The sequence below is a fragment of the Filicampus tigris genome, chromosome 2 (assembly GCF_054856515.1).
Source record: "Filicampus tigris isolate MCC_2025a chromosome 2, RoL_Ftig_1.0, whole genome shotgun sequence".
Classification (NCBI taxonomy): domain Eukaryota; kingdom Metazoa; phylum Chordata; class Actinopteri; order Syngnathiformes; family Syngnathidae; genus Filicampus; species Filicampus tigris.
In genome coordinates this window covers 24,667,733-24,686,981 of record NC_141218.1, presented here as the reverse complement: position 1 = coordinate 24,686,981, position 19,249 = coordinate 24,667,733, and the positions used below count along the sequence as shown (strand labels likewise).

Here is a 19,249-nt window from a genome sequence, read left to right as displayed (position 1 = left end):
TTCCCCAAACATTTCAACGCCAACTCCAAGCTAAGCACCCCCTGGCGTCAAGTCTTAAAATGTTGAACAATGTATACTACAAGTATCAAACTCATGTCCTCAAGGGCCGCTTTCCTGCATGTTGTCCATCTCTCCTTGCTGCAACATGCCTGATTCAAATGATCAGCTCATCAGAAGGAGTCTCAAATTATCCTGATCATTTGAAACAGGTGTGTTGCAGCAGGGAGAATTGGAAAACATGCAGGAAAGCGGCCCTCCGGGACTGCAGCTTGACACCTGCGCTTTATACGGTGTACACTGTACAGTTTTTACTTGCCGTCGCCGATGGTGCTGGTTCACTCGCCTGAGTTCTCACTGTGTGAATGGTTGTTTATATTTACCCTGTGATTGACTGGCAACCAGTCCAAGGTGTAATCCAGCTATATAAAAAATTTTGCGTGAGAAGTGTGTTCGAATGGATTGAAATGTTTATTTCTCAATGCAGACCATAGACAAATACTGTATACAAAATACAGCCATTCCTCTAATGGGGAAAAAAACAGTCTTCTTCCAAGGGAGTTAAGTGTCAAAACAAACATAGAAATGTTTTTTTTTTTTTTATATATATATATATAAATAAGTACAGCCTTTATACAAATAGGAATAGCTTCAGTTAAAATGACAGCTTGCCATCTAGCTCATGGCCGCTTAGCTTCCTTTAAGTCTTGTCAGTTGAAGAACTGCTAACCACTGAGGAAAAACTCGTTAGCCAACTAAATGCTACCACATTCAGTTTAAAAAGCTGCTCTTTCCACAGAACTTTTCTAAAAACACTGGTGGCTTTTCAGCTGCTCCACATCGCGGAAGTTCACCCCGCAGGCAGAGCACTGCATTGAGGCCTTCTCGCCGTTGTGAATCAGCTGGTGTCTTTTTAAGTACTCCACTCGACTGAAGCGCTTCCCGCACGCCTCGCACCCGTAAGGACGCTCGCCCGTGTGAATCCTCTGGTGGCGCTCCAGGTTCCCGAGGCGACTGAAGCTGCGCCCGCACAGCGGGCACTGGTGCGGCCTCTCGCCCGTGTGCACCAGATGATGGCGCTCTAGGGAACGCGAGTGTGTGAAGCGCTTGCCGCAAATCTCGCAACAGTGCGGCCTCTCGGCGGCGCAGGCGCACTCATGGTTCTTGAGTGCCCACGCGTGGCTGAATGTATTTCCGCAATGGGCGCAAGGGAAAACGTTCTCCTCACCTCCACTATTCTGTAAATGGGCGCCACCTAGCGGGCAGGGGTGCTCCTCCATCTCAGCTTCTGTAGTGAAGCCTCCCCCACACTGAGGGCAGAAGTGGAGCAGGTCGGGGGCAGCGTCCTCCTCGCCAGCGCTCTCGCCCGCGCTTCCCGCGGCAGACGGCTGCAGGTGCTCAGACTCCCCTTGCTCCGCTCCATCCTCTCCACTCAGAGCCGAGTCGCTCTCTCTCGTCTTCCTGAACCTGCCTGACCCGACGCTCCCGGGCCTTGCGCGGCCTTTCGCGCGGTCCTTCACCCGGCCTCTGCCTAACTGGTCTTCTCGCTGCAGTGTGGGCGGCTGTGGCTCCGCATCGCCGTCCTGCTCCATGCCGTCCAGTCCGATGTACTTGGGAGGCAGGCTGAGCTTGCCGCCTAACACCACCTCCGCTGCGGGGACAGCGGGATGGGAGGCCGTCAAAGCGGCCTGCTCGCGGCCTCTCTCGGCCCGCAGTGCAGACTCCAATCCCCTCAGCTCATCCATGGTCATACCGCCCTCCGATTGCTCCATTGTACCCACATCCCAGTCATCGTCCTCTTTCTTGGCGGAGGTGAGGCTCAAGGGACGATCTGCCAGGTCTCCTGAAAGGAAAAAGCAGATTCATGTGAAGAGAGACCACCAACAGTTTGACCAATACAGACAAACACTATGACCATTAGCACAATATAATCATAATAAGAGTCAACATCAGTTGTGAATTGAATTCGGAAGTTTTACAAAACGTAGTGAAGCACTGACCAGTTTAACTTTGCTAATAATTGAGCGTCCGTTATTCCTCATCCGTCTGCAGCGTGGGTACGCTTCCGTTGTCCGTCATTGGCCTCTTTTTCCGGGGGGAAAAAAAATAGTACCCGTCTATAGGCCGGTCCGACTTTAATTTTAAACGCACTTCCGTCGGCGATTCCAACCAAACTTTCACTTAATGCAGGCCAGTAAGTAACGTAAGGAATTAAACATCCAACTACTGAATGTTAAAATAAAAAGACTAAATAAAAACATTGCTTGATCAATTAACAAAATCCAGATAAAATCTTATGTGGATAAATACAGGAAGTCCTCGAATTACGACGTACGCGACCTACGACGCCTGTGCCTCTTCTGCCATTTTGTCCCCTGCACCATAGTGACTACATTTATATTCAGTCAATATTCGGGTTATGGTCCAAATTCCAATTTTTTAAATATATGGAAAACATGTTTGCATGAATGAGCAGATAGAGTTGCTCCTGCATTTGAATAACCCACTGTGAACAGCGACGTGACTCAAATGGGTGTCATTTCCGCTTGTTACTTTCAACTGTCAATAAAATAATTGATATTCATGTCATTCACTGCAGGAATGAAGTAGCCAGAGCGAAGCACTTTACCCTTTTTTGCGGGTCCGTCCTCCGTCCGCGACCTGGGTAGTACCCTTCTGTCTACGTTCCTCCATCCTTATTTATAAAAAATATTGTCCTCCGACCCCATCTGTCCTCATCCTTTTAAAGCATGTCCGTCCGCACATTCTGTTGATACTACCCCCGACCCATCCAAGATTTAATGATCATTTGCTGGCTAAATTTGCTATGCACATCCACTTACCGGCTGGGAGTATCCTGAGTGGATTGAATTGTTTACAACTGTTTAACCCATTAAGGACAGAGCGCATAACCGCGTTTCTACCATTAAAGCCGGGAGCGCGGCTGCGTGTTTCTCCCTTTAAAGCCAGAGAGCGTATTAGTCATTTTCTTTTTTTAATCCAATTCTCGGCCTCTTAGCCAATGAAGTGCATCAGAATATAAATGTGACAGTGTCGTGAGTTGTCGGAGGATACCCGGAATTTTTGCGCTGGGGCTCGTTACCTTCACTGGGAGCTCTGGAACTATCACGGAAGTTGTGATTTGGCCGCTCTATCTTGAGAGCCTCCTTGATCAGCCTGAGAGAAGCCGGTTGATATCCCTCATTCTGAGGAAACTGTATGGAGAAGCACAGAACATAGTGGGAACATTTCCAAGCAACATCAAATAAAGTGTAAAAAACATACTGCATATATTGCAGTATCTGTGTGGTAGATGGGGTGGTGTCGGACGTGGTGAACTAGATGGTGATTGGGTGTGAGCGCCTGGGTATGAGCTGTGGCCGGCAGCAGCCCCTGCACAAGTGTGCCCAGTGTGTTTGTGTTGAACTGTTCTCTCGTCATTCAATAAAATGCAGAGAAGTGGACTGGTGACATTGATGTGAAAGATTACGTGATATAAACTGGCATTGTAACTACATGTAAAATTCTGTGCTATTGTGATGCCATTCATTTGGAAATCGGAGTCTCTCTCAATCTAGTTTCAGGCGGTCTGCATTGACTGAATTGTTCAATTGCGTCGCTTGGTGTGCAGCTCGCTTAACCCATTAAGGCCGGGAGCGCATATCCGCGTTTCTACCACTAAAGTCGGGAGCGCTGTTGCGTGTTTCTCCCTTTAAAGCCGTAGAGCGTATATAAGTAATTTTCTTTTTAAAATCCAATTCTCGGTCTCTTAGTCAATGAAATGCATCAGAATATACATGTGATGGTGTCATGACTCCTTAGTAATGGCGGACGCCGTCGAAGTGAAAAAGACGACACGCTTGCGAACCGGTGATATATGTATATGGTTAAGACAATGACGATATTGACATCTTTGTAACGGAATAGGGGATGGTATTTACCACTCGATTTATTTAATAAAATTAAAAATTCTCTTGCACTGATAAAAAATTAATTTATTTTTAAATCTTCGACTAATAACCTCGGGCCAGTTTGAAAGCCACGTCTAAGCTTTCAATTTCTTTTGAAATTATCTTTCTGTCTGCTACAGTGGCTGAGATATTGATTATTTTCTAGGTGTTGAATTTCCGGGAAAACTTCAGGTTTTCGAGGGTGATTTCAAAGACGACCTTAGTTTTTAGAGAGATGTTTAGCCAGGCACTCTAGGCTTTAATGGGTTAAGGAAAAGAAAATGTTTGGCAATGGTTCTAGTAAGACAGTTGGCATATTATTATGCTTTGAATGCTTATGCAGTGCGTGGGCTTTTTATTTGGACATCGACACTCAGTGCTCTTGTGAAGTGGAGAGCTCCCATTCCGATCTCAAATCACTGGTCCTCCATTTGTCCACTACACAGCCGCAGTGATTCAACCACAAACAAAACTCTCTTGTTGCATCTTATTCTGTGTGAAGTTTTGAAGCAGTCTTGCTGTTCCACTTTCTTCTCCTCCTCCTCCTCATTCCTCACCTCCTCTTTGATGCTGGTCGTCTCCTCCCCCTCACCGCTGAGGCTGCCCTCCCCTTCCTCATCCTGCGCCATGCCTTCCTCATCCTCGTCACCCCTGGGGAGCTGGATGAGGTACATCTGCCTGGAATCTTTCCCTCCTTGTCCTGCTGCCATCACCGCTGCTGCTGCTGCTGTTGCTGCTCCTCCTCCGCCGCCGCCTCCTCCGCCGCCGCCTCCTCCGCCGCCGCCTCCTCCGCCGCCTTCCTCCCACATGCCTCCAGGCCAGCCTCTGCGATAGGCTGCTGCAGAGCCCTTCTTTGATTTGCCTGCTGAGGAGAAAAGAAGACATGAGGAGAGGATAGACGGTGCAATGTGAGGATGAGGAGGAGGGAGAGTGAGTGGGAGAAAGTGATTAGCGAGCCAGGAGCGTTGGATGAAGGAGAAAAAAGGTGGGAGTGAGACTGAAGGAGGCAAATGAGAGAATAGGAGTGACAGAGTAGGAAGGACAGGAAGAGGAGAAGTGGCGAGAGAATGCTTAATTGCGGTGGAGGAGGAGGAAAGGAAGAGGAGCGCGCGAGAGACGTGACGAGGAAGCGAAGCGCACAAGGGGCGGCGGGGGCAGGCAGGAAGGGAGGAGGAGAGCGGGGGCAGGGTAGTGAAGGAGGTGGGGGAGGGAGAGGAGCCATGACAAGGGGGAAGGAGGAAGAGCTTCAAAGCACAGAGTGAGGAGGGGGGAGGTAGAGGACAGATGGAGGAGGAGGAGGAGGAAGAAGGAGGAGGGAACGAGGAAGAGTGTGTCAAAGCAGAGGAGAGAGATGGGGGGAGGTGGAGGACTGGGAGAAGGCAGAGAGGAAGGAACATGAGGAGGAGGGTGGAATAGTGTGTCAAAACGCAGAGTACAGGGAGGAGGAGGCAGGGGGTGAAGCAAGCAGAAGAGGAGGGAAAGCGGAACAGTGTGTTGAAGCACACATGAGAGGACAGAGATAGGAGGAGGCAGCAGAGGATAAGGAAAAGGAGGAGGGAGGCAAGAATAGTTGGTGAAAGCACAGAGAAGCGAGAAAGAAGACGGAGGAGAAGATAAGAGTGTCAAACCACAGAGGAGAGAGAAAAGGGGGAGCTAGGGGATAGAGGGAGGAAGCTAAGGAGGGAAAGAAGAGAGGAAGACTGTGTCAAAGCACACACACAGCGAACGGGGGGGGGGGGGGGGCTTGTGGCGGGTAGACGGAGCAAGAGGTGGAGGAGAGGGACTGATGAGCTCTTGCCAGATGCTTTGCAACAAATAGTGTGTCTTGGTAGAAGACGCCTTATGCAGCAACATCCCCGTTTCTCAAATGTAAATGTTAATAATCATACAGTCACAATCAGATGACTGTAGAAGTGTCTCATCCACTTACGTTCCTTCTCAACTTTCCGTTTGTGCCGTCCTGTCTCCTCAGCCGGGGGTCCGGCGTTGCGGCGGCTGGCGGCCCAGCCGGCGCCGTACATGCGCTCCGTCCTCAGCTTATTCTCTGTGAGCCTCAGGCGCAGCTTGAGAGCGTCGTTCTCCTTGCGGTTGAGGGAAAGCTCCACCAGGTAGTTGGCCACCGTCTCCTGGAACAGTTTGGTGATCTCGCATACGGACGCCCGGATGAGGCCATCCATGACTGCCGTCAAATGTGTCTCAAACGTGGTCACTGATTCCTCCATCGTCACGGGGACAAATCCGAATGGAAGCTGGACATGATGAAACGTTGGTTACCATGGTAGCATTATTACAGTAATCAGAGACAGAGTCATGTAGCCATTGGCAAAAACACAAACATACTTGACGTCCCCCGTGTGTGTATTTATTTATTAAATCTAGTGTGTTCTTTTCTTTCTTCTTACACTTCATTGTTTCATGAAACATGAAAAGTTGAAGTGATAAAGCCACAGAATTATTTTATGGGCGTTATTTAATATGAGCGGGAAAAAATGAGAGTAACAGTCCTCTTTCAGCTGTTTACTTAATGGGAGAAACACGCAAACACACAAGAACACTCGCAAGGAGCATGGAGAAAACGCAGAAACTCAAATTAACCACGCAGTGCATAACCACCGTCAGCAGCAATCAGAGCTCCTAATGTCAATTACGAGTTTCATCACTTAAAAATAATTATTTCATACAAATCAGTATTTTCTCTACAAGGTTTTGACACTATTTTGTGGCATTTTAGCAATACAGAATATGAGAATTTTTAGGGAATAATGAGATAGGCTTTAAAAAAACGTGAAAACGTTTATTTGCAAATTGTGAAACTTTTCATTCTCTCGCCTTATAAAACGAATACGACACGATGCTACATTATGTTACAACTACAAATGAAACGTAGTTACAATACAACAAAATATTGCTCATGACGCGTCATCAACCGAACCGTTAGATCCGATAATTTCCGGGACTCGACGACTCAAAAATGTCAAAACGGAGCATTCTGGCGTCATGTATTGAAGTAGAATTGGAACCATGCACAAACAGAGTAGCTACAACCACCGCGTAACGTTACGGAGTGGTCCGATTAGCCAGAAGGCTAATTCACCTCCAAACACACACCGTGTTTTTAGATCCCTGTGTTGAATGCGTGGAAATCGAAGAAAGGCAGCTTGTGTTCAACGTTTTCCATGCAGTCCGAGTCCCATTCGAAAGCAACGGAAGACGGCTACAAAGGAAAGCGCCATCGAACTTCTGCGCTGCTTCCCACCGCGACTGTTTTTCCCTTCGCCTCCCTCAACGCTGTCGACTGATGCTTGGGGACACTGCGCGTGCTCAGAAACGTCATCGGTCTACAGAGGAGAGCAGTTGCGCTAAGAGCAGGCAAAACATTGATTGGGAATCATCATTCTTGTCGACATGAGGTCTAAAACCATATTTCGTTACAAAAGAAAAATAAATAACGTAAAAGACCCACGTCAATCTCGGTGTTGTGTTTGTCGTAACAGTACCGTGTTCTCCAGGACAGGTTGTGACGCTGTGGAGACCATGTGTCCGAATTATTTTAAAACACGAAAAAGCAGTCACGGTCGCTCCTAGACATTTTGCTATTTTGTGTTACCTTAGCAGCTGCAGCGTAGGTCGACGTCGCCGCCATATTGGATGTGACAAACTCGCGATTAGAATTTTTTCTATTCGTTACTACTTGAAGATGTACCAAATGTTTTACAGTCAAAGCAAAGTCCCATAGGAGTAAAACTGAATCTGAATCTGACTGAAAAATTACTTCTAATTGTGTTTGGCCACTCTTGCATCATCTTGCCAACACAATTTTCTGATTTTGTCAAAAACATTATAAACAAAACACTTAAAACAACCCCTTACATTTTTAAACATGTATTTGTAGTCAGTGAATATGTGGAAATTTATTGTCACCTTAAAATAATACACAGCCATATTAATGTCTAAACCGCTGGCAATAAAAATGAGTGAATGCGAATGTCTGTCTCTGTGTGCCCTGCGATTGGCTGGCAACCAATTCAGGGTGTCCCCCGCCTACTGCCCAAAGACAGCTGGGATAGGCTCCAGCACGCCCCGCGACCCTTGTGAGGAGAAGCGGTATGGATAATGAATGAATGAATGAATGAATGAAGCTGCTCATACTTCAATAGAGTTCCTTGGCTACAAGATGCCACAAAATGGTGCCAAAACAATACTTTTACATTAGACATTGCTTTGGCCTGAGCACACAAACAAACAATAATGGAGGATATCCTAAATATATTTGCAAATGTGTCAATATGCTGGGGTTCACTGTAAACATGTGTAATTATCAGATTTGAAGTGACATACTTTGTTTATGGTGCCTATTTACGTCCCAAATATATGTGTGAATGGGTTCAGTGAATCGGTCAATGTAATCATTTGATTTGGAATAGTTCTGTCACATTAAATATGGCGGACGCGCTGACGTATTGCAACAACTGGCCACCGGCACAATGAAGCATCTTTGAACATATATCTGTGACTCCGTCGCCCTCAGCTTCCGAAGCAGATTATACCGCGAGGCAGAGTTGCGTTAGTTTTGTCTTTTGAAAGAAGACAAAGATTTTCTACTTGGAAACCATGCCGATGTTTGTAGTTAACACCAACGTAGTCAAAGATAGCGTGCCGCCGGCTCTGCTGTCAGAAGCTACCGAGGAGCTGGCTAAAGCTATGGGCAAGCCTGCACAGGTGTGACAACGCCATGTTTACTGAACATGACACGCGTGTGCTTTTTTATTTAAACACGATATGCTTGTGAAATGCCTGTCCACCATCTGGCCTTTTTGACTTGTTTCACAGATATCAGTAGATAATGTCTTTGTTACCTATAAGGACTAACACGTCGTATTTGTGTACGTATTTTGAATGGCATATGGGTGTGTTGATTGCAGCTCAACTTGCTTTTCAGAACCTGCTTCACTCTCAATTTTCCTAAACACCAATAACACTTTTTGCTCATTGTGGTTTGAGGTTATTTAACTGTCTGTTCATGACAGTGGACAATACGGACAAATATGTCAACTGATTTAGCAGTCTCCCCATGGTCTGCGCCATCTACTTATGCCATTTCTGCTGGGTTGTGCAGTTCAAACGACCCCCCACCCTTCCAATTCAGTGGTGTCAAATCTACTGCCCGCGGCCCATAAACGGCACGTTAGGGGGGTCCAATCCAGCCTGTCTGGATGGATGTTTTGTGCAGAGAGTAACACACTAACTGCATTTTTTAAAGTTACTGTTGTTGCTATTTTTCTTCACTGGAGGTCGCAGTGACGTAACATTTCATGTTAACGTGAGGATAAGCCATTTGGATAATGGATAGATGGATGGATGAATACCTAGTGCAGTGATCCCTCGCTACTTTGCGCTTCAACTTTCGCGCCCTCGGTGCATCGCAGATTTTTCAGAAGCATTCACAACAAATTAAAAATGAAACAACACAGCCATATCGGCAGCTATATTGCAGAAAGACGCATTGTTTCAAAGATATGAGTTGACTCGGAGGCTTTGTACATAGACGCAGTCACTCATAAAAGGCGGTGATTGGCTCCCAGCGCGAGCTCGACCAACGAGAGAACAACTGGATTTACTTTTTCCACACACTGTACTGTACGTAAGCTGACTGGGTGTGCATCATCGCAGCCTCTCGCATACTCTCGTCCACTATTCAAATGTGCCGTTGATTTAGTCAGAGTCAAGCCGGATACTTTCTCGTCCGTATTTGTAATGATGTGTTTGCTCTAATAAAGTTTTGTAAAAATCCGATAGTACAGTACAACAGCTGGGTTTATGTCGTGAGCGCAGTGAATAATTTTTACTTATAGCTTATTAGGCCACGGCTGTGCTGGACCAGCCCGCTTGAGATCAAACTTGGGTGAATGTGGCCCCTGAACTTGACACCCCTGGTGGCTAAGAAGCTTTTAATAACAAGTGCATGTATGTTGAGAGACACAATTTAAGAGCATAATTGCTACTATTTAATATATACAATACAATACAACTTTATTTATACAGCACATTTAACAACAGCTACAGTTACTGTAACAAAGCACTTTACATTACAACAACAAAATTGCAATAATATAACAAGTGAAAGCAATAAATTACACAAAATACATAATACACACAATTAGGGCTGAAACGGTTCACAAAAGTCACGTTTGTTTGTTTGTTTTAACAGAGAGCAAGTTACAATTCAGTTTTCTATAAACCAAAAAACATTCCCTGTTATAAAAGCACAAAATAGAATAAAAACACGCATAGTGGTTCATGCATGTTTTTGGTCCAAATAGATTACCTCGTGTGATCTTAATTGAATGATCCGCCCATGTTTTCTGTCTGTTTTTTTTTGCATTTGTCAGTACATTGCTGTGCTAATCAACCCAGAGCAAATGATGATGTTTGGAGGGAAGGGAGACCCGTGTGCACTCTGCTCCCTCCACAGCATTGGAAAGATAAGCGCGGCTCAAAACAAACAGTACTCTAAACTACTGTGTGGCCTGCTCAAGAAACACTTGGGTGTATCTCCTGACAGGTATGCTGAACTATTATGATGAGTTAAGATGGTGACTATCATGCACAGTTGCACACATTGTTCTCTGCTCACTGTTTATGCCCCCTTTTGTCTATTTCAGGATTTATATAAATTTTGTAGACATGGATGCTTGCAATGTGGCCTGGAACAACTCTACTTTTGGCTAAGATGGAGGTTGAGGTTCTGAAAGAAAACATTCCAGCTGTCATGAAGAGTGGTAATTAAAAAATGACCAAGAAGCCAAAAACACACAGTAGCTTGTTGATTGATCAGTAAAGCTTTGCACAGATTTTTTTCCCCTTCTGCATTAAAGCACATCTGGTAGTTCAGAAATGTGTTTTCTCATTGTCTCACCTTCCTGAATTGTCTTCCATACATCAAATATACACAAACCCTGCTTTGACAGAGAATTTTGAATGTCAAATGCTATGTCGAAGTGTTGTGATGGGTGAAGATTTCACGTTCATTTTCTGCTTGAAAACGTAACTGTTTTTCTCTCAAAGCAAGATCTCATGAGATTTAAGACTTGTGTTTGGCCTCACCATCCTTTCGTGAGAAGCTGGTGACCAGTCTAAGGTTGTACCCTGCCTTTAGCTACTAGTTAGCTGGGTTAGAGTCTCATTCGCGAGCGACCCTAATGAGAAGAATGCGTAGAGAAAATGAATGGATAAAATACAGTTGAATTTGCTGAATTTATGGCTAATACTATGTAGTTTTGTATTATTCATCTGGTTGGAGCGATTCGCAGCAAGAGTGAAGTGGTTTGATGAGAATCAGCACCTCCAAATCTGAGGCCATGCTCCTCAGCCGGGAAAAGGGGGTGTTGCCACTCCGGGTTGTGTATGAGTATCTTGTGGTCTTGTTCATGAGTGAGGGATGAATGCAGCTAGAGATCAACAGGTGAATTGGTAATATAGTGTAAAGTTTTCATTTCATGTAAGAGAACAGCGTTGTCCTTTGTGAGTAAACCATAATGATTAAGCTCTTTTGACCTTAATTTCTTAATTTGTATGTAATTTGGGTACTACGTTTCAAATGAAATTGTTAAAAAGGTTTCTGTGTATATTTAAATGGTGAAAAATAGAGTAGATGTAGCAGTGTGTTTCATTCAAGGCAACTCAATTAACTTTATGTACTGAGCACGTGGGTAGTAACGAGTTAGATTTACTCCTTTACATTTACTTGAGTAAGTTTGGGAAATGTTGTACTTCTAGGAGTAGTTTTGTATCACTATACTTTTTACTTTTACTTGAGTAGATTTGTGAAGAAGAAACTGTACTCTTACTCCGCTACATTAGGCTATATTGAACCCGTTATGTAAGCGTCTCGCTCGCGCTCAGAGAAAGGCGCATTTTCTTTGTCAGAGACCTGCGCCAGGCTCTACAATGTGACTGTGTTTCACCAATCAAACGTAGCCGTATATAGCCGTATAGCCCTGCAGTCTCGTCACGTTATCATATTCAACTTCAGTTGCGGGAAAGATTTGTTTTCGGATGCACGCACACACGCACTATTTATACGAGTTCATGGGCTACCTTGTTGTTCTGCCTGCGGAGCCTGTTAAAAAAAAATATAGTCCAGGGGCTGACATTTTGTGCTACTTGTGCTTAATTTATTTCTTTTATTTATACTATTATTATTTTATTGTTTATAAAAGTACTTTAATTTACCTTAAGATTATTTTAAGATTCTTTAATTAAATGTAATTCATTTTATTGATTGGATGGACTTTAATTTGCCTGAAGATGATTATTTTGTATTTTCGTCTGATTGAATTGTTTAAAGAAAAAAAAAAAAAAAGACCCTACAGTTACTCAGTACTTAAGTAGTTTTTTCACCTAGTACTTTTTTACTTTTACTCAAGTAATTATTTGGATGACTATTTTTTACTTTTACTTGAGTCATATTATTCAGAAGTAACAGTTCTTTTACTTGAGTGCAATTTTTGGCTACTCTACCAACCTCTGCTGAGCACGTTAACAACCACAACAAAGTGCTGTGTATGTAAGATTGAACATAATCCACAACAAATAAATAATAATAAAACAGTTTTAATGTAAATAGATCAATAAATAAGTAAAATATTTTCTCATTAATCTATACGAGCTCCTTTCTTACATTCGCAAATGTGCGGCCCACCATGGATTATTATTACATGAACCATTGCATGTGTGTTATTATATAGTACATTTGAAAACGATTTAACAATAATCTCAAATCTTATTCACACGTTTTCCCCAGACTAAGACACTTGGGTGATATCACACGACTGCAAAACAGTTTGGTGTTGGCAACACTTGACCTACTCACTATTACATACCTTACCAACCTATCTGACAAGAAATGTTGTGCTTTCCTTTCCCTATATTCTGTGTATACTTTATATACATAAATATATACAGGGGTGCACGCAGGTACGCATGCGCAACAGAAATTACAGATGCCGTCATTTGCGTCACGACTCACATTTGCGTAACTGTTCACACTAGTAGTAAACGAAAAAACAAAAACACCAGTGGTGCATTGGAACGAATCATCTTTGATTGGTAAGGATCAAGTATCGGTTCAGGATGGGCACGATACGCAGAATGGTTGGTGAAAAAAACTGCGTTCACAATAAGGCAACGTGACTAGACCACATTCAGTAGAGGAAGTTGAAAACCCTAGATCACTAACTTCAAAATAAAGCTTACCAAATAATACATTGAGTCATTAATGCCAATGCAATAGCCTTAGTCAATCTTTACTTTGAAGTTAGCCCGCGTGGTGGCGTAACGGCTAACTGACTTCCGTTTTCGACGTATTCGGCAGTTTTAACGCTAACACTAACACAACGTTGTCTCGAAATCATTTTCAGTCGCTAATTTGGGACACGAACAAACCGCTGGTTAATTACGTTGTCATTGTATGATACGGCACAAGTCTCCGGCGTTAGTGTCTAGCAGGTGTTGTCATTTGCTGGTAGAACAGCTGCCTCTTGGCTTACTTTTTTTTTTTTTTTAAACGTATTTTTCTATATTGTGGACCTAGATTACTTTGTAATGTGCTGTCCATGTTTTAAGAAAGGTGTCTTGAATTGCACTTCAAGTCTTTTTCATGATGAAAAAAATACATGTAGATATAAAAATAAAACGTCTTAATTTAATTTGTAACAACACGCTTGTCCAATAATTGTAAGACATTCAGCTCAAAATGTCTGGCAGGATACCTTGAAATGTATACACTGTACCACTCACAAAATTGCGTCCGGCCATATTAGACATTAGGAGTTGTTTTTTTATGGGCAAAAGCGTTTTATAAAATAAATGAAGACAAAGTTAACACGTCCTCCTCACAGTTCAGGGTCGTGGATTCGATCCCGGCTCCGGCTTCCCTGTGTGGAGTTTGCATGTTCTCCCCATGCCTGCCTGCGTGGGTTTTCTCCGGGTACTCCGGTTTCCTCCCACATTCCAAAAACATGCATGGCAGGTTAATTGGACACACTCAATTGCCCCTAGGTGTGATTGTGAGTGCAAATGTTTGTTTGTCTCTGTATGCCCTGCGATTGGCTGGCAAACTGTTCAGGGTGTCCCGCCCACTGCCCGAAGATAGCTGGGATAGGCTCCAGCACGCCCCGCCACCCTTATGAGGATAAGCTGTATAGGTAATGGATGAATGGATAAAGACAAAGTTCTATTTAGGTTTTTCTTTTCTTTTCTTTTTTTTTTTTTTTTTTTTTGCTAAAAAAAACGATCCGAGACTTAAAATCCGTGACTGATCCGAACCGTGACTTTTGTGATCCTTGGATCACTAGTGAGTACCAAAGACAATCTCCTGGTACTCATGCGAGTACCGCATGAAAAAAATTATCCATCCATCCATTATCTGTACCGCTTCTCCTCACAAGGGTCGCGGGGCGTGCTGGAGCCTATCCCAGCTGTCTTTGGGCAGTAGGCGGGGGACACCCTGAACTGGTTGCCAGCCAATCGCAGGGCACACAGAGACAAACATCCGCACTCACAATCACACCTAGGGGCAATTTAGAGTATCCAATCAACTTACCATGCATGTTTTTGGAATGTGGGAGGAAACCGGAGTGCCCGGAGAAAACCCACGCAGGTACGGGGAGAACATGCAAACTCCACACAGGGAGGCCGGAGCCGGGATCGAACCCACGACCTCTGAACTGTGAGGCGGACGTGCTAACCAGTCGACCACCGTGCCGCCGAAAAAAATTATGTATTATATATATACATATATATATATATATATATATATATATATATACATATATATATATATATATATATACATATATATATATATATATATATATACATATACATATATATATATATATATATATATATACATATATATATATATACATATATATATATACATATATATATACATATATATACATATATATATATACATATATATATATACATATATATATATACATATATATATATATATATATTCTATAAAATATATATATATATACATATATATATATACATATATATATATATATATACTATAAAATATATATATATATATATATTCTATAATATATATATATATATATATATATATATATATATAGTAAAAAATTCCAGTACTGTAATTTGATTATGCGAGGTTACCTGTATTCTCGCGTGATTTGTCGTGAGTCGCACAGACTTGAACCTCCCAGATTGACTGACGGCTGATTTTGTCTTGACACTCCCTCCTACACGGCAGCTGAGTAGGCTGACTGTCACTTTGGATTTAGGGGAACACGATAGATGGTAAAGAACTCCTAGTGGGTTATACATTTCCTACCTTTTTACATTATGTATATTTCATTTAATGTTAGCGAACTCTCTTTTTACACGTTAGCCGACGGTATTGCTAGCAGCCACTCGTTAAAGTTGTATGTGTAGTACCGATGCCTTCACGTATAAATTGTTCTAAAGATATGAAGTGAAAGTGGAATCGGGTTAGCAAAAGTCGAGAGACGGCGGAAATGACCTAGGTTGGTGTGTCAACATCTAGTGGCAGATTTTCAACTGTCAATCACATAGCCCCATCTTTGATCTGTCAAATCACTTGGCGGCGGTCATTTGCAACATTTGGAATCGAACTGACACAATGGACAGTGTACGGAGCGCCTTCCATACTCAGCTGGCCGCTGTCATGGACTCTCTGCTTGCTGCTGCCGTGTGCGAGATCGCCAAGATCTTCGAGAACAGCATGTGTGAGCAGCAGGCGGAAATCTCCAGCCTCCTCGCCAAGCTAGAGCAATTGGAGAGGAGGCAGAGGACCAAGGCAGGAGGAGGGGCCACGGCTGGTGAGGAAGGGGACACCTTGAGGCCAACCTTGACGGAAGCAGGTACAGTACTTCAGTATTTCCTAAACATGTTGTTCACTTGGGAATTATAGAAGGGAATGCTGTGTTCTACACAGGAAAGGAGCCAGATGGTGCAGACAATAACAGCCCGAGTGAGCCGAAGGAGGTCACAGATTCTATAACTTCTATAAAACAAGAGGTTTGACAGTCCTATTCATAACTTCATCTATGAGTTCCAAGTTGAAGAAAATGTCTGTAGTTCCCTGTGGAATCTAAGTTTCCATGAAAACAATTGGAATTACCACATATATATTATATCTATATATATAGTAAAAAACGAAAAAAGTGCCTTTTACTTGAATTACCTCATATGGGGGCGGCATGCCTCAGGTAGAGTGGTTGTTTCCCAACCTGGAGGTTGTGGGTTTGATCCCCGGCCATTTTGACCATGTCAAAGTATCCTCGAGCAAGATACTGGAATCCCCAGTTTCTCCTGATGCCGCGTCATCAGTAGGTAAATGAGGTACAGTGTGAAGCTCTTTGAGTGCCAAAGGTAGAAAAGCGCTATACAAGTGACAGTCCATTTACCATTTACCATTTACCATATCATACACAACACCACTCCAAATTTATGTTCAATCACAAACAAACAAGAAATCGCTAGTTTATTACGCTGTCATTGATTAAAATGGTAGGGACACATCACCTCTGCCAATCATGCACATCAAATGCTAGGTTCACACCGCAGGTATAAATTTAGATTAAAAAAAAAAAAAAGTCAGATTTTTTGGTGCTAGCGTTTATATTACATTCTAAACGCGGTCTTGTCTGCTGTATGAACACATGTGTCACCAAAGAGACCCGTATGAAAGCGACCCGGGTCAGATTTTAAAAAATCGCAATTGAGCCGTCCAGCCTGTCATAAAATTCAGATACAGGTCGCATATGGGCAAAAAAATCTGATCTGGGTCGCATTTGCCTGCGGTGTGAACCTAGCCAAAGTCTGTGCCCACACTGACCCCATTCCCAGACAAAAAGCTTTTATTTCATCTCAAAGCTAACGACTGGCGCATCATCTTCCCCAGCTCTTTTCAAATGAGTGACGCAACAAGTAAAACGATGAGGTGAGTAAGCAGAGGTGACTAAGAAGTGTAATAATAATAATACTACTACTAATAATGATAATAATAATAATAATAATAAACATTTAAATAGGCAAAATAAATATGTAGCAGCTTTACCTACTTGGTTGATGCATTTCCTTCTGCACTGGTTTACACTGGAAGCACAGGTTTATTCAAATATATATTAGACTGACTATTGACTATTTTCATTTATTGTGTAAAACGCATCAATATTTTCAGTCTCAGGGTGACACAATGCCTACCCCACGTCTCCTGCAGAGTGAGAAAGCGGCAGAGTGGTACAATACTCCTCACACATTTTAAGTATCCAAGTTAATAGATTTGTTTTCAACATTAAATCTATTAAGAATGCAGAAATATGACAGCCATATTTGTATATACAAGATTTCCACACGCCAGTGACGATAGGTAAAGAAATTGCTCCTTTGAACTTTCTTGGAACATGAATATGGATCAAACAATTGGATGATTATGAACATGTGGGATAAAATGTTTGTCTGTGACCAATGCTTTTTTGCAATTTTATGTTGTCCATTCTGAAGAAGCAATTTATTACTAGCCATAACGTACATAGTCATCTTGTACATTCTTATGTGATCAATCTCAGCCTCCTTTGGGGTCTTTCATGGTCCAAGTCCCAGAGGAAAGCCTCGTCATCAAAGACCGGAGGACGACTGACCCACTGACTGACACACACACTCAACCCAAATGTAAGAAGTTACTGGAATTATTGTCAAATCGTCAATCCGATTATACAGTAATTTTCGAGGATAAGATTTTGTTACAGGTAACTTTTTCCTCTTCCCCTCGTGTTGTCTGTAGTGTCTCAGTGGCATCAGCGGAGGCCTACTGAAGACCACCGAGCACAACAGGAAAGTGCTTCGCCCACTTTTCTGGCCATCTCACAGACTGGACATTGCTCCTCCAGACATAACACCAGCCTAGCCCAACCTAGGCAATGGTTGCCTGTATTGGATGATATTCGAGGTGGTCAGGAAGGTTTGGAGACGACTGACACAAGTTGTTTTTTTACAGCTGGCACCAGTACAGGCACTGACATGACTTGCCTCCGACCTGAGACCAACTCCAAAGAAGAGAATGCCCTTTTTGTCTTCAAGGAGCAAAAACCAGAGAACTTCAATCAAAGGTCAGAGCACGACCAAAGTTCAAAGCAAACCGAGGCTCAGCAATGTCAGCCGCAGGTTCTCTCACCATGGAGACATAATAGTGATGACAGGAGTGGCCCATTTAGTCACATTAGGCGGACCTTATTTAGCAACAGAGACCCCCTACGCCTGCAGTCAAATTCAGAGTCTGTCAAAACACGACAAGAAAACCTCTTGAGCCAACGTGGAGCTCCCAGTGGAGGGAGCGGTCGCCCATACACCTGCCCATACTGTGCCAAAAGCTTCACTTATCCCTCGCATCAACGCAGACACCTGTTACGCCACACAGGGGTCCGCTTGCATCCCTGCCAGTTCTGCGACAAGAGCTTCCTCACCCCTTCGGAGCTCACCGTCCACACTCGCACGCACACCGGCGAGCGGCCTTTTGGTTGCGCGCAGTGCGGCAAGCGCTTCGCCCGTAGCGGCAACTTGAGAGCCCACCAACGGGACGTTCACATGCGGAAGAGGCCCTTCGCTTGTGCCGAGTGTGGAAAGAAGTTTGCTCACAGAGGGAACCTTAGGGTGCACAATCACAGAGTCCACCAAGGTGATCCGTATTACATGGATCATCAACAGGAGCCAGACATCGCCAGTAATCCCACTTAAAACTACTGGTTATGATCTCGATTAACCACCAGAAAACATCGATTTACCATGACTAACTGTTATATTTTACATTTTATATCTGACAAAATCAATGTAACTGTTGTCTGGAGTCTTCTCAGTGTTGCTATTGGGTTTCATTTTAATTGTGCATTATTGGATGTGATCCACATGAAGCATTATTATTATATCATCCCATTTATTTTTTCATTTGTGGAAAGGCAGTACCTATTCTCCATAGCGACTCCACTGTTGCTCTCAATTAAGTTTTTCATAAGCACTAAAGGAAATACAGTTGCTAAGTTTTGATAAATAGCATGCAAATGTACGTAAACTATATGTATAAAATACTGAGTAGTATTGCACAAATACAATTGATGAATTTTAAATTCAGAGCCAGAGGAATTAAATGTACTGCATATCTCAATTTGAAACGTTGTTGACTGCCTTTGCGCTATCACCACATGGTGGCAGCATTTACACACAAGTAAATCTGTATTTTACAGATG

At 43.2% G+C, this 19,249-nt stretch overlaps 3 protein-coding genes across 7 annotated transcripts; 2 read left to right on the top strand and 1 right to left on the bottom strand.

Moving 5' to 3' along the window:
* Nucleotides 1-449: 449 nt before the first annotated feature.
* On the bottom strand, nt 450-7,494 carry LOC147151859 (uncharacterized). 4 transcript variants are annotated; one of them, XM_086024506.1, is made up of 6 exons: nt 7,445-7,494; nt 7,056-7,285; nt 5,878-6,196; nt 4,505-4,812; nt 3,101-3,212; nt 450-1,840 (listed from the first exon to the last, which is right to left on the bottom strand). In XM_086024506.1, the coding sequence occupies exons 3-6, from the start codon at nt 6,167-6,169 to the stop codon at nt 804-806; spliced, it is 1,749 nt and encodes a 582-aa protein (XP_085880632.1). In that variant the 5' UTR covers nt 6,170-6,196; nt 7,056-7,285; nt 7,445-7,494; the 3' UTR covers nt 450-803. The 4 variants fall into 4 exon arrangements, with proteins under 4 accessions (XP_085880632.1, XP_085880630.1, XP_085880633.1 ...); XM_086024504.1 differs by having other exon boundaries at nt 7,056-7,306; nt 7,411-7,488; XM_086024507.1 differs by having other exon boundaries at nt 4,505-4,809; nt 7,056-7,306; nt 7,411-7,488.
* Nucleotides 7,495-8,442: 948 nt separating this feature from the next.
* On the top strand, nt 8,443-10,842 carry mif (macrophage migration inhibitory factor). The gene is made up of 3 exons (XM_086024472.1): nt 8,443-8,666; nt 10,337-10,509; nt 10,610-10,842. The coding sequence occupies exons 1-3, from the start codon at nt 8,559-8,561 to the stop codon at nt 10,674-10,676; spliced, it is 348 nt and encodes a 115-aa protein (XP_085880598.1). The 5' UTR covers nt 8,443-8,558; the 3' UTR covers nt 10,677-10,842.
* Nucleotides 10,843-15,176: 4,334 nt separating this feature from the next.
* On the top strand, nt 15,177-19,167 carry LOC147151857 (uncharacterized). Of its 2 annotated transcripts, XM_086019919.1 has the most exons (5): nt 15,177-15,284; nt 15,636-15,868; nt 15,943-16,025; nt 17,579-17,681; nt 17,794-19,167. In XM_086019919.1, exons 2-5 carry the CDS (start codon nt 15,673-15,675, stop codon nt 18,741-18,743), a joined length of 1,332 nt encoding a protein of 443 aa, XP_085876045.1. In that variant the 5' UTR covers nt 15,177-15,284; nt 15,636-15,672; the 3' UTR covers nt 18,744-19,167. The 2 variants fall into 2 exon arrangements, with proteins under 2 accessions (XP_085876045.1, XP_085876035.1); XM_086019909.1 differs by having other exon boundaries at nt 15,178-15,868.
* Nucleotides 19,168-19,249: the final 82 nt, after the last annotated feature.

What these genes read in the sequence shown, in the direction of transcription:
- LOC147151857 (XM_086019909.1), top strand. Translation starts at nt 15,628, where the DNA reads ATGGACAGTGTACGGAGCGCCTTCCATACTCAGCTGGCCGCTGTCATG. An exon ending in TAACTTCTATAAAACAAGAG is followed by an intron (nt 16,026 to 17,578) that starts GTTTGACAGTCC and finishes GATCAATCTCAG; the next exon opens with CCTCCTTTGGGGTCTTTCAT. An exon ending in CACACACACTCAACCCAAAT is followed by an intron (nt 17,682 to 17,793) that starts GTAAGAAGTTAC and finishes TGTTGTCTGTAG; the next exon opens with TGTCTCAGTGGCATCAGCGG.
- LOC147151859 (XM_086024506.1), bottom strand. Translation starts at nt 6,169, where the DNA reads ATGGAGGAATCAGTGACCACGTTTGAGACACATTTGACGGCAGTCATG. An exon ending in ACGGAAAGTTGAGAAGGAAC is followed by an intron (nt 4,813 to 5,877) that starts GTAAGTGGATGA and finishes TTTTCTCCTCAG; the next exon opens with CAGGCAAATCAAAGAAGGGC. An exon ending in CGACCAGCATCAAAGAGGAG is followed by an intron (nt 3,213 to 4,504) that starts GTGAGGAATGAG and finishes TTCTCCATACAG; the next exon opens with TTTCCTCAGAATGAGGGATA.
- mif (XM_086024472.1), top strand. Translation starts at nt 8,559, where the DNA reads ATGCCGATGTTTGTAGTTAACACCAACGTAGTCAAAGATAGCGTGCCG. An exon ending in CTATGGGCAAGCCTGCACAG is followed by an intron (nt 8,667 to 10,336) that starts GTGTGACAACGC and finishes TGCATTTGTCAG; the next exon opens with TACATTGCTGTGCTAATCAA. An exon ending in TTGGGTGTATCTCCTGACAG is followed by an intron (nt 10,510 to 10,609) that starts GTATGCTGAACT and finishes TGTCTATTTCAG; the next exon opens with GATTTATATAAATTTTGTAG.